Genomic DNA, 13,158 nt, shown 5'->3' with positions numbered 1-13,158 from the left:
GAAGTACAGTCAGCTCTCCATATCCATGGGTTCTTTATCCACAGATTCAACCATCCATGGATGGAAAATACAGAGTGATTAAAAAAGAATGGTGCAAAACTGAATAAGAACAGCCTTATGTTTGCACCATTCTTTTCAAATCACCCAATATTTTAAAAAATATATAAATTGCAAAACATAAACCTTGATTTTGCCATTTTATATAAGGGACACCATTTTACTATGCCATTGTATTTAATGGGATGAACATCCATGGATTTTGGTATCCATGGGGGTCTTGGAACCCAACAGATACCAAGGGCCTACTTTAGAAGATTAATTCACACACACACACACACACACACACACACACACAAACACAAATGTAAAGACAGAAAATAAATTGCAAACAAAATCATGATAAACAAAACCAGGCTAAAATTGAGAGTCCTGTTGAGATTATCTGAGATTTGGAAGACAATATTTAATACACTGTGGATGAAATTTAAGTACAACAACAGTTATTCAGTAACAATATCTCCCCAGAATTCCCGTTGTAGCAATAGGATATAAAGGAGACCTGTAGAGTTGTTTAACTATTCAATGAAACAAAACCAATTTGTTATAAAGTTATCCATTTTTATCCCGCTTCTGATAAATCTCATTTTTTTTAGTAAACTTTTCATTAACAACTAGTGCAATTACTCTTTTTAGCAAGCAATGAACTTCTAGATGCTTTGCATATTTTCAGTTCTGGATAATTTCTATATGAGAGAGAAGAAGGTGAGCTTTTATTGGGGAGTCATCCTTGACTCTGACTGTTTCTTTTAAAGGCTTCTGTGGGGGTTTTAGTTTGTTTTGGACTGTGTGCTTTCTGAGGGACTGACTTCTTTGGGAGTGGAGCTATCAGCCAGCAGTTTTATATAACTGCTGCCCCAATCTTTGTATCTCTAAAGAGAGAGCAGAAGGTGAGATTTTTTTAAAAGGGGGGGTCATCAATGAGGGAAGGAGGAGCAAGAGGCAAAGACAAAGGACAGACGGACCAACTGAAAGATCTGAGAAAAATAAAGAAAGGGTAAATTGAATGGTCTGGAAGAGGAAACAACTGAGTCAAAAAACAAGGGGGTGCATGGAATAAAGAACTACTGGGCAGAAGCAATAGTGCTGTGTGACACTGATGTAAGATCTCACAGAGAGAACAGCAGTGATCATAGCTAATACATGTTAGCACTGCATGAAAGGAGAAAAATATGAATCTCCTTGCGAGACCCTTTCACCAAGAAAACCTGTGATGGGACAATCCAAACAAAACAAAAGGAAAGACTAGCACACAAACAGAGTGATAGAAAGGAGCAATACTGGGAGATGGCACAGAGAAGTAACCAGAGACACAGATAAACTCAAAGATGGGGAGTCAAAGTTCAACAAGGAGCAGACAAATTCAACAAGGCAAAGCTTGAGTGAAGCCGCACTATACATATTATAGGAACAATACAGTTATAGGAACATGGAATATGAGAAGCATGAGCCGGGGGAAGCTTGACATAGTAAAAAAGGAAATGGGACACATAAAAATAGCTATACTAGGACAGAGCAAGCTAAAATGAACAGGAATGGGTCACTTTGACTTCGACAACTACATGGTGTTCTACTCAGGAAATGAAAAGACAAGAAGAAATGGGGTAGCATCTATACTAAGGAGAGATATAGCAAAAGCAGTTGAAGGATACAACGCAAAAAGGGATTAAATAATGTCAATAAGGTTACAGGAAAAACTTATAAATATTCCCATAATCCAAGTATATGGGCCAACCACAGAGGAAGAATAAATTGAAGGATTCTATGAAGGTCTCCAGGAAGAAAGTGACAACATACCAATACAAGACTTCAAACTAATCATAGGTGACTGGAATGCTAAAGTAGACAGCAAAGAAGAGTCAAAAACAAGGGCAGACTCAAACTAAGAAATAAAGCAGGGGAGTGACTGATAGAAGTTTGCACGGCCAACCATCTATTGATTACAAATATTTGCTTCATACAACCAGAAAGGAGACTATACACATGGACATCACCAGTGTTGCCAAAATTCTAATTTTTCTGTTAAGGAAAAAATATGGAAGGATGTAATTCATAGGGAAAAAGCACAGAAAAACTGTTCCCCTTTATATTTATCCATTTTACACACACACACACACTTTTCATAGTACTAGCACAATACATCTTTCCAGCTGTGGACTTTTCCAAGGGCAGAAAGTTATGGATAATTCTCTTCTACCAATCTGTTAAGGTAGCCTAATGACACTGAACATCAATGCCTAGATTCCTAATAAACTGCCTTGACTTTGTATCTTACCTGGCCTGCTGGAGATGGCTGAAAGATGCATATTTTCTGAAGAGCAAAGCCAGCCTCTCGACATTGCTGTATAATACTTGGTGGATGATTGCATCGGCTTTGATGTATAGATCTGTTGAAATTCCAGACCTCTGGACAGCTTCCCTCAACAGCTCCAGGTTTCTCCTCTGTGCCTCGACATTTATCCAATACCGTTTCTCTGTGACACCAGGTGCAGGAAACTCCTCCGCTTTGGAGAACAGCTTAGGGAACCAAGTGGTTTCCAGCTCCCAGGAATCTTCCTCAAATTCCCTGCTAGGGATGGGGGTGATCTGGGGGGTGGTAGAAAGACGTCTCTCCCTGGGGACTGGAGAAACTTTGTAACGCTTGGCAAACTGATCCAGAATGGAACCCTCCACCACTTTCATCTTGGGAGCCAGAGACTGAACTCTCTGCACTACGTGCTGCCTCTCCATCAACTTTCTGCTCTGCTCTTGCCACTTCAGCTGCTGGGCCCGCTGTTTCCGCATCTGGTGGTGCCACCGCTGCAGCTGCTGCTCCCAGCGCTTCTCCCAAAGGCGCTCCAGCTCTCCGTGCCACTCCTGTTGCGTCTGCTGCCACTTCTTGAGCTCCCGCTCCTTCTCTTCCCGCTCTTGCTGCAAGGTCTCCATCTCCTCCCTGTGGCGTGTCAGCTGCTCCTGCCACTGAGCTTGCTTTCTCTCCCGTTCCTCGTCCTCCTGTTGCCAGAACTGCTGGCGCTCCTCGTGCCAGGCCTTCAGCTGGTTCCAGTGCCAGACTTCTTCCGCCTGCTGCCCGCGCATCTTCAGGTACTCCTCGTACTCCTGCTTCATCCGTGCCACCTCCTCCTCCAGGAGCATGTGCTGCTCCTTGTGCTGCTCCTGCTGCCTTGCCCAGTGCTGCTCCCGCTCCTCGTTCTCCTGCTGCAGGTGGTGCCAGTGCTGAAGCTGCACTTGCCACAGGCGCTCCTGCTCCTGCCGCTGCTCCTCCTGTGCTTCCCACTGCTTCCGCTGCTCCTCAAACATCTCCTGCCACTGCTTCAGGTACGTCTCCTCCTCCTCCAACCGCTGGCGCTCCTCCTGCAACCGCCCTTGCTCCTCTTGCAGCTGCTCCTTCTCCCGCTGCAGCTGCTCCTGCAACTGGATGTACCAGTCCCCCTTATGATCGTCTATCTCCTGCGAACCTCTCCTTCCTCGCTCTGCCTTGCTCTCTTTCCGCTCCGGCTCCTTTCTCCCCCAGGTGTGCCTGAGCTGTTCCTCAGAAGGCCCTTTCCTTCCTTCTTCTAGCCCTTCCTCCCATGATTCCTTGCGCTGCACATCTCTTTCCTCAGGCAGATGCTCTTCTTCCCTGGGAGATGAGATCTTGTCCAAAGAATCCTCCTTTTCCTCTTCCACCATGGGCAGGCATGGGAAGGAAGATTTTTTCCCACTTGGTAGCTCTTCTTGGCCTTTTGTCACTTGTTCCCCTTCCTCTTCTTGATATGGCCATGCCTTTAAATGTGAGGAGTCTTCATGTGGCATGGGCTTCTCCCTTTCGGTTTGAGACAAACTGAAAGAACTGGGTGAGGGCAATAGGTCCAGTGCAGAATGACTTTCAAAGGATGGTGTAATAACTTTGATTTCTTTCTCCTCTTCATCTCCTAGCTCTCCTTTACTATGTGTGCTTCTCAATGACTTTGGCCTACCTCTGCCAGTATGGGATCTCTGCTTCAGTAAGAAGCATTCCTCTAGCTTTCTCTCTATCACTTGAAAGAGCTGTTGAGAGAGTGGGTCTGTAGGCTGGAATCGGACTGAGTGTTTGTGACTGCTCAGGGAACCCTTCTTTCCCTTCTCTGGCTTGTCCTCTAAGCTAGCCTTTGCCTTCTCTAGCTTGTGTTCTAAGCTAGCAAGGATGGCCGCTTGGAATTCTTGCAGTAGAGAGCTGGCATCCGCCCCAGAAGGTGATTCTTCAACACTTGCGCTTCTCTTTTCCTTCTTAGATGCTTGTTCAGCTCCAGGGACTGGCAAGGAAGACTTTTTTGCAGCACTGCTTTTGGATTGTTTGTCTGCAGAGTGGCTTCCTGATACTTGTCCCGGATAAGCACCACGATCTGTTATACCCATTTCTGCAAAAATTTCTTTAATAGTTTCTACATCAATCACACCACCTCTCTCATTGGCAACCTCCTGCAACTTTGTACTTAAACCATGGATGAGCTCTTCTGTCTTCTCCTCTTGCTTTGGATGTGGTACATCTGCTAGCACTCTACCAGTGCGTTTTGTTTCTCTCTTTTCTCTGGCTTCTTTTGTCTTGCCCAGCCACCGTTTTGGTACCAGTACCTGAACGGCTTCTTGTGTTTCAGTGGCTGAATCCTCGACTCCTTCACTTGAAATTGGTTGTGAAATGTCTAAGGAATCTATGCCCCCTTTCTCTGGGCTATCTGGAGCTGTTGCAGGCTTCTGAGTCATGCTGTCTCCCATGACTTTGACAAGTCTTTTAACTTTTACAGTGGTAACAACTTTCCCTGCGCTGATTCTCAGGGATGTTTTCCGCTTTCCACGTGTCACCTCAGGAGAAGTGATAGGAGCTGAGGCTTCTGCTTGTGGTTTGGGCAATTCTGGGGGTTCCACTCCAGGGGCACTTCCTTTAATAGACTCCTCTTCTGTCTCAGGTTTAGGGGTACTTTTGTCTTCTAAAGGTTTGGGTAATACTTCTCCTTCAGACTCTTTTGATAATACAGGAGGTTCCACTTCAGGCGAACTTCCCTTAACGGACTCCTCTTCAGTCTCAGGTTTTGGGGAGCCATCATCTTCTAAGGGTGTGGGTGACACTTCTTCTTCAGGTTGTCTGGATGATACTGGAGGTACTGCTTCTGGAGAACTGCCCTTAATGGACTCCTCTTCAGCCTCCATTTTATGTGCACCACCATCTTCTAAGGTTTTGGGTGATGGCTTCATTTCAGACACTTTGTCAGGTATGGTTGGAGGAGCACTTTCTTCAGGTGGGGCTGTTGGCAGCCCTTCTTGGGATTTTATGGGTTTTTTTAAGAGGGAAGTTTGCAGCTTTTTCCACTGACCTAACTTGGAGGTCCTTTTGGCCATTTGAGCTGCTTTCAGTCTGCCACTGTGGACATGTTCTTTCTCTTTGGGTAGCACTTCTGTTTCAAAAGATTGCTCATCCTCTGTGCTGGTAGAAACACCTACGGCTTTTTCCTTTGAGGGTGCCTGTGGTGGCTCTTCTGAGGATGGTTCTCTGTCAGGGTGTGCTTCAGTTAGTGGTACCTCCAGCAATGTTTGAGCTGTTTCTGCCTCTGGCAGCATTTGGATTACTGCCGCCTCTTCAGCCGTCCCATCCAATGAAATTCTGCTCACTTGAGGCCTTGCTTCAAGGGGGATAAGTGATTCCTCAAGGGGGGTAAATGATGGTTCAGAGGGGGGAAGAATTTCTTCGAGAAGGGTAAGAGCCTCTTTCTGTTCTTCTTCAGGAACCACCACCTGCAGCTTCTCAAGGCTTCTGGTTTCCACCTCTGGAATACTGAAAAAAATGTCCTTATCTTGAAAGGTTACACTTTGCTTCTTTTGAGGCAGACCACTTGGGACTTCTGTAAATGGTTTCTCATCCATTTTACTTTTCTCTTCTTTTTCAGCATCTGGCTTAGATTTCATTTCTTTTGCAGCCTCTGTTTGAGTCGTCACTGCTTTTTCAGCATCTGGCTGAGACTTGACCACTGCTTTTTGAGTATCTGAGGGAGATTTGGTGGGAGCTTTGGCAGGCGGAGCCCTGGGGAAAATGACTTTAGTTCCCACCAGTGCTCTTTCATTGGCATCCTGCAGCTCCCTTTGCATCATTTCATTCGTGATGAGGAGGACCTTGCATCTTTCCTCAACATTCTGCACTTGTATTTCCAGCGCTGCCTTTTTCTCCAGGGCCATCTTCAGTTCTCTCTGCAGGCTCCCAATTTGAGGGTCCTGCTTCCGGGTTTCTAGGATTGCTAGGCTTTCGCATTTGATTTTAAGGCTTCTGCATTGTTTACTTAGATGGCTGAAAGCCTTTGTGAGGCTTGTCATCATGGCTTCAATGTACTTGATGCCAAGAGCTTCTACTTTGCTGAAGAGCGTAGAATCTATAATTTCCTGTATCATGTTGTTCACCTCATGACAGCGTACCAAAGTAAGAGCTTCATCTTCCATCATCTGCTGCGGGGTCAAGGGCTCAACATCATGGGGTTTTTCTACCATTTTCTCTCGCCATGCTTTAAACATGCCAGGTCGTGGAGCTGAGGCAAAGAGACAAAAAACAAGGAACTAGAAGATATGCAGAGTGACATGAGCCCAGAGGATAAAAGAGTCCTAGACCACAAATTTCAACTAGTGTCACAGTGAGAGTCTTCAAACATTCTAACATTAATGACTAAAGATAAAGACAATCTCCCCCACTGCAAGGGCCCTTTCACACAACAGAATCGTAGTGCTATGACTCCATTTCAGCTGTCATGGCTGTCTCCTGTGGCATTCTACAGAATCTGTAGCTTGGTCAAAGGCACCAGAGGAGCTTTCTGGCTGAGAATAATAAACGCCTCGCTCTAAATTGCCCTCTCCAGGGTTTCAAAGGATGTTGCATGGCAGTTAAACTGAAATCACAGTGCTACACTTTTTTAGTAAGAAAGTGACCCAGGATCCAAGGCTTTATGGAAAGGGATTCAGGGAGGGGCAGGGGGACATCCCCTGGATGTGGGAGGACTGCATTAGGCACATAACCCAGAGTTTCCCCTCCTCCGCTGCAGACCAGGTAAACTTTGTGAATCGTCACAACCATAAAAAATTCTATACCTTAAAAGCAGGTCGAAACCCTGCTGTCTGCATGGCAAGCTCCCAAGACAGGTTGAACACCCGGTATGGAGTCAAGCCAAGCTACTGTGTATTTTTGTTGTTGTTGTTGCTTTCCCACCATGTATGTGCACTGTCAGACCAACACACTGCTGAAACTTCCAAATACCTTTCACATCCACCCAGATGCCAACCCATTGCATGGCCGCCCTTTTGATTGGCCACACAGTTTCATGAGCAATGGTGGGCTGGTACAGGGCATTGGTGAATCAATGTGTAAATAATAAATTGGCAAAGCACAGTCACAGAGCCCCCCCATACATGTCCTCCCTCTTGGATTGTCTGATTTCTGTAGATTGTAATTACATCCATTGGAGTTGTCCCACTTTCATTTTTCATGTGCTTTGCTGCAGCCCCACACTGGCACTGGGCTGTGTATATGCAGGCATGAAGATGTGCAGTTCCCTCGCTTAGCCAGAATATTTTGGCTTCTTTTTGCTCTGTTTTTATCCATGGACTACGGCTTAATTTCGGTTTGCTTTCAAGGCATATTTTATGTAAATGTCTGTCCTTCAAAGTGGCTGTAAACCACTTTTTTTCTCCCCATCTGTTTCACTCCTTAATGTCCCTGAATGATGGCAGCAAGGAAATCAGAGAAGCATACAGCTGGCACTGTTGCACTAGTGAAGGGGGGGGGGGGGGGGGACAGGGAGAAAAACATCAGTAAGCATTTTCAACACAAAAAAAACTGAATGAGATTTGCCCCTCCTCTCGCAAGTGTCTAACTCTTTGCAAATGTTGCTAATTGGCTTATTTGCCTAATGGTTTTTGAGAGATTGCTTTTGTTTCCATTTCTTGGTCTGACCTATCAAATGTAGGCCCTTTTGTAACAGCACTTTCCTTGCGAAATTTATAATGGCTAGATATAGATACCTGACTTTCGTCTTGACTTGTCTTTCCCGTCTAAGAGTGGGTGGAATATCTTGATTAGATGGTGAATATTCGTTTCAATTGAGTTAATAAAGTTCAGGAGGCGTTTTTCCAAATCCTCAACCATTCTATCAGTGGGAGTCTCCATTTCTTTCCAGTCAATTGTTTTCAACATATCATCTAAGAAAAACATTTACATCCAAGTGAGACAGAACATAAATATTCATTAAAAAATGATGACCCTGCAATAAAACAGTCTGAGATGGACGGGGGCAAACTATTTCCCTATCCCTTTAAAAATAAATAAATAAGTGATGTCAAATTACCTTGTGTTCTGGGAGTGAGCCCTCTTCCATGTCTAAAATAGGTGGGGAAGGCAAGGTACCACAATTTCTGACTATATGGCTCCTTCAGTAACTATGGGCAACTATAGAAAGCTCAAGGGCTGCATTAGCTTCCCGCAGGAGACCTTGGAAGGTCCCATGGATAAAATATTTTATATTTCATTATATGCTTATTTTACATTTTATTTCATTATTTATGTGATTGTTTATTTTATTTTTATTTAATTAAATATTAATTTTATTTATTTTTATTTTTATTTTGCATTTTATTTTTATATTATTTTATTTTTCCTTTCCTTTTTATTTTCATTTATTTTTATTTTAATATATATATTATTTTCATTTATTTTTACTTTTAAATTTATTTTAATATAATTTACTTTTATTATTTTATTATTTTATAGCCTTTAAATTGAATTTTATTTTTATTTACTGTTATTACTGTTAACTGTTTTACTTTTTATTCAATTTTATTTTATATTTATTTATTTATTACTTTCATACTTCATTTTTATTTTTTTATTTTTCATGTTGTTTTTCTTTTTAATTATGCATTATATTTTATTATGTAATTTTATATTTTATTTTATTTGTATTTCATTTTTATTTGTACATTATTATTTTTTCTAATTAAATCTTTATTTTTATGTATTTTACTTTAGTTTATTCTATACTTCATATATTATTTTATTTTATATTTTTATTGATTTATTTTATTTTATTTTAATATCATGTATGTTTATTTATTCATTCATTTTTATTTAAATTAATATTAATTTAATTTTATTACTTTTTAATTTATTTTAATTTGATTTAGTTTTATTTCTATTCATTTATAATGAATTTTATTTTTATTTTATTTCTGGATTTATTTTTATATTGTATTTTTTATTACTTTATTTTATTTTATTTTTTATTTTATTTAATTTTATTTATATATTTTATTGTATTGTATATTTTATTTTTCATTTTAATAATTTTATTATAGTTTGGTTTTAATTTCTCATTTTGTTTTTTATTTTCTATTTTATTTTATTTATTACCTAATTTAATTTTTAATTTAATTTAATATAATATATTATTTTATTTGCATTGATCCTTTCTTTTTCTTTTTTCTTTTCATTTGTTTCTACAGTATTTTATTTTCTATTATATTTTCTTTTATTTTGATTCATTTTTATTTTTAATTTAATTTTTAACTGAGTATAATGCAATTTTATTTGTTCTTTGTATTCTTATACAAAGAATACAAATAAATGTTTATTTTAATATTATTACTTTTTCTTTTTATTTATTATTTGTTTTGTTTTTAATTTTAATTTAATTTATTTTAATTTAATATAATGTGTTATTTATTTATTTATTCACTTTTATTTTATTATATTTTTATTTACTATTTTTATATTTTTATTGAACTATTTTATTTTATTCTATTTTTATTTTTATTTCTGTGTTTATATTATTTTATCTTATTTTATATGTTATACTGTATGTTATATTTTAATTTTAATTTATTTTTATTTTATTTTCAGATATTTTGATTTACTTTTTATTTCTTCATTTTACCTATTTTATTTTTTAGTAACACAAAATACAAATATAAACACCTACATACATAGACATATACATTAAAAATGTATTTACATTACAAAATGAAACATAAGCACCACTCCCTTCTCCTTTTGTGTCATGTCTTTTTAGATTGTAAGCCTGAGGGCAAGGAACTGCCTAATTAAAAGATTGTATGTACAGCGCTGTGTAAATTTACAGCGCTTTATAAATAAAGGTTAATAATAATAATAATAATAATAATTTTTAATTTTCTTCTATCATATACCTTCTAAATCATTTTGAAGTCTAGAAGGTCCTGGATTTTCTCAATATTCTATATAGTCATTAATTTAGTCTCTATACATAAAGAATATGTCTATCTAGTAATATCAATTCTTAGGTATTTTATTTTATATTTTCCCTTGCTTTCATTATTGTCAGGAGAGGAAACAAGAAAAAAAGAAGGAAGAAAGAAAAAAGTAAACATTGAACGGTATTTCAAAATTGTTCAAAAGTATTGTTCAATTTTCTATTTAAACAAGGTTCCAACCTCTCTTATTCCCATTTAATTTAAGACAATTCCAGTCATTTTCTGTATTTTTTCTTGGTGTTTCTCCCATAATCGTCAAAATATCCAGGTCCATAGCTTCTCTCAATTTAATTATCTACTCCTCGTCAGATGGAGCTTGGTTTCCCCCCAATATTTAACAAACAAGATCCTTGCAGAAGTAACCATATACAATATAATACAAGTAAGCTTTTTTCCCCCATCTAAGTATTTATCTTACATGTCATATTTAATTAAAAAATTAAAGGGTCAAAAGTTATATCAGTTTTTCTACATTCACGGGAATCCTTCACCCCTAACGCTAGTGAATGGGGAAGGACCACTGTACTTTTTTTTAATATTGTAAGACGCCCTGAGTCCCAGTTTTGGGAAAAGGGTGGGATATAAATAAATATAATGATGATAGAAATCATAATAATTTATTAGCTTTCCGGAAAATGAAACACATCTGAGCTATCCTGGGATTTCCCTCACATCATCCTGAAACTTACACCAGCCTTTGCATGACTCCAACACCATTTGTAAGTCCTGGACTTTCAACACACTGTCTTCAAGCACTTCAGAAACTTTATTTAGAAAATGAGACCGGCGACTTCTCTCTTCCCATGACTGAGATTGCTGGTATTCCCTTTCTATCTCAGGGTCAGTTCCCTCATCCTTCCTGTAGCGTTCGTAGGTATGGTTCACATTGTCCACAATGCGGCAGAGTTTCTTAGCGATCTCCTAGAAGGACATAAAAGAGATGGGATGGATGCAAGTGGACTTCTAGAGAAGTGACCTGAGAGCCCAGGCCTCAGTTAGCCAACACCCTCACCCTTCTTTGAGCCTCTACTTGCTGGAAAAATCCCAACAGTAAATTCTAGCTTCTGGAGGAAAGAATTAATACATAAGAATTTGGAATATTAGGATATGTTCCATCTTGGTATTATTCTGATAGGGCTTCTTAGCATGCTGTCCACTTGAGACACATACTACCCACCTCATATTCCATCCTATCCCCTTCTTTCAAAAAATGTTCTCCTGTGGAAACCATCACAAAAACACTGTGCCTGTCTTTCATACTACTGCAAGAGATTCCAAATTTTGTTTTCTTCAGAGTAGGCATAGGGCTGTGTGGTGTGTGAAGAAGAAAGACCTCTCCGTTTCATTGGGCATGATGAGTGAGGAGAGGCAAGGAACATGGAAAGGCTCTTCAGAGGCAAACAGGAAAGTAAGTGTGTACGTAGCTGTTTAAATTAGCAGTAGGGCTTAGTGGATAGTATGCTTAAAACACCTATCACAGGCTGCATCTGCACTGCAGAAATAATCTGATGCTGCAGCTCTGGTGCCACGACAAACTACAGTTCCCAGAATTTCATAGCACTGAGCTGTGGCAGTTAAACTGGTGTCAAACTGGATTATTTCTGCAGTGTGGGGAGATTATTGCACCGCCAATTCCTGCCAGGATAGACACAGGTTGTAACCATAACAAATGGGTTTTATCAGACAGCCCCATGGCCGGGCAGTAGATAGCCCATATCCAATCCGGGCTTCTTCCACAACTTTTCAAGAATGGGAAAATCTTTTCTTGAAAACCTGTGGGAGAAGCCCGGATTGGATATAGGCTGCCTACTGCCCACCTATGAGGCTGTCTGAGAAAATCTGTCAGTTACAACTTGCGTCTCTCCTGGCAGCAGGTGCGATTAAATCCTGGATCTGCTCTGGTGCCACAACAAACTACAATTTCCAGAATTCCATAGAATTGAGCGGTGGCAGTTAAAGTGGTGTCAAACTGAATTATTTCTGCAGTGCAGATCCAGCCACAAAGTGGAGTTGTGTGTGTTTGTGAACTAAACAAGCCAAGTGATAGCCAATAGCTTAGATGGTTTTTAAAAGGAGATGTGACCAATAAATGGGAAATAGGTCCACCTATCAAGATGGTTAGGTGGAACCTTCAGTTTCAGAAGCAGTGTATCTGTCAATGTGTGTTATTTGAGCCATGGGCAAAGAGGCCTACTGCCTTTGTAACCTGCTTGTAGGTTTCCTAGAGGCACCTCCTTGGCCATTATGGGAAGTGGGACGCTGGACACTAGTTTACATAGATCTTTGCCCTGCTCTGGCAGGGCTCTAATAATAACAATAACAATAACAATAACAATAACAATAATAATAATAGGTTTTATTTATATACTGCCCAATCACTGGGAATCCGAGCAGTTTACAACAGAGGGGATAATAGATGGTTCCCTGCCCTCAGGCTTACAATCTAAAAGACACGACACAAAAGGAGAAGGGAATGGTGAGGGGGGGGAGGGAATCAGGTCCAGTATTCTTCTTTCCCTTTGAGGCCTGGACCAAAGCAGATGGACCGGAGGGAGGGCTCTTCTTCTTCAGGCTAGCCCTGATGGAGCTGGGCCAGCCTATTCTCTCCCTCACAGGCTGAAGGATGACAATTATGGAGAGAGGGGCCTCTTTCTTCAGGCTAGCCCCTGATGACGCTGGGCCAGCCTACTCTCTCCCTCAGAGGCCAAAAGATGACAGTTATGGAGGGAGGGGCCTCTATCTTCGGGCTATCTCCGATGGAACTGGGCCAGCCTATTTTCTCCCTTACAGGCCGAAAGATGACAGTTAAGGAGGGAGGAGCCTCTATCT

The 13,158-nt window shown here is 40.2% G+C and overlaps 1 protein-coding gene across 1 annotated transcript in view; it reads right to left on the bottom strand.

The window, feature by feature from the left end:
* Positions 1-2,328: 2,328 nt before the first annotated feature.
* The window catches only part of FAM186A (family with sequence similarity 186 member A), a 16,158-nt gene continuing 5,328 nt past the window's right edge, over positions 2,329-13,158 (bottom strand). Inside the window, exons 2-4 of the mRNA XM_042447583.1 lie at positions 11,019-11,250; positions 8,068-8,244; positions 2,329-6,584 (exon numbers count right to left, since the gene is read on the bottom strand). Of these exons, the coding sequence (XP_042303517.1) occupies positions 2,329-6,584; positions 8,068-8,244; positions 11,019-11,250 (4,665 nt within the window). The remainder of the gene's footprint in view (positions 6,585-8,067; positions 8,245-11,018; positions 11,251-13,158) is intronic.

The sequence above is a fragment of the Sceloporus undulatus genome, chromosome 2, assembly GCF_019175285.1.
Source record: "Sceloporus undulatus isolate JIND9_A2432 ecotype Alabama chromosome 2, SceUnd_v1.1, whole genome shotgun sequence".
Classification (NCBI taxonomy): Eukaryota; Metazoa; Chordata; class Lepidosauria; order Squamata; family Phrynosomatidae; genus Sceloporus; species Sceloporus undulatus.
This window is presented reverse-complemented; position numbering and strand designations above follow the sequence as displayed.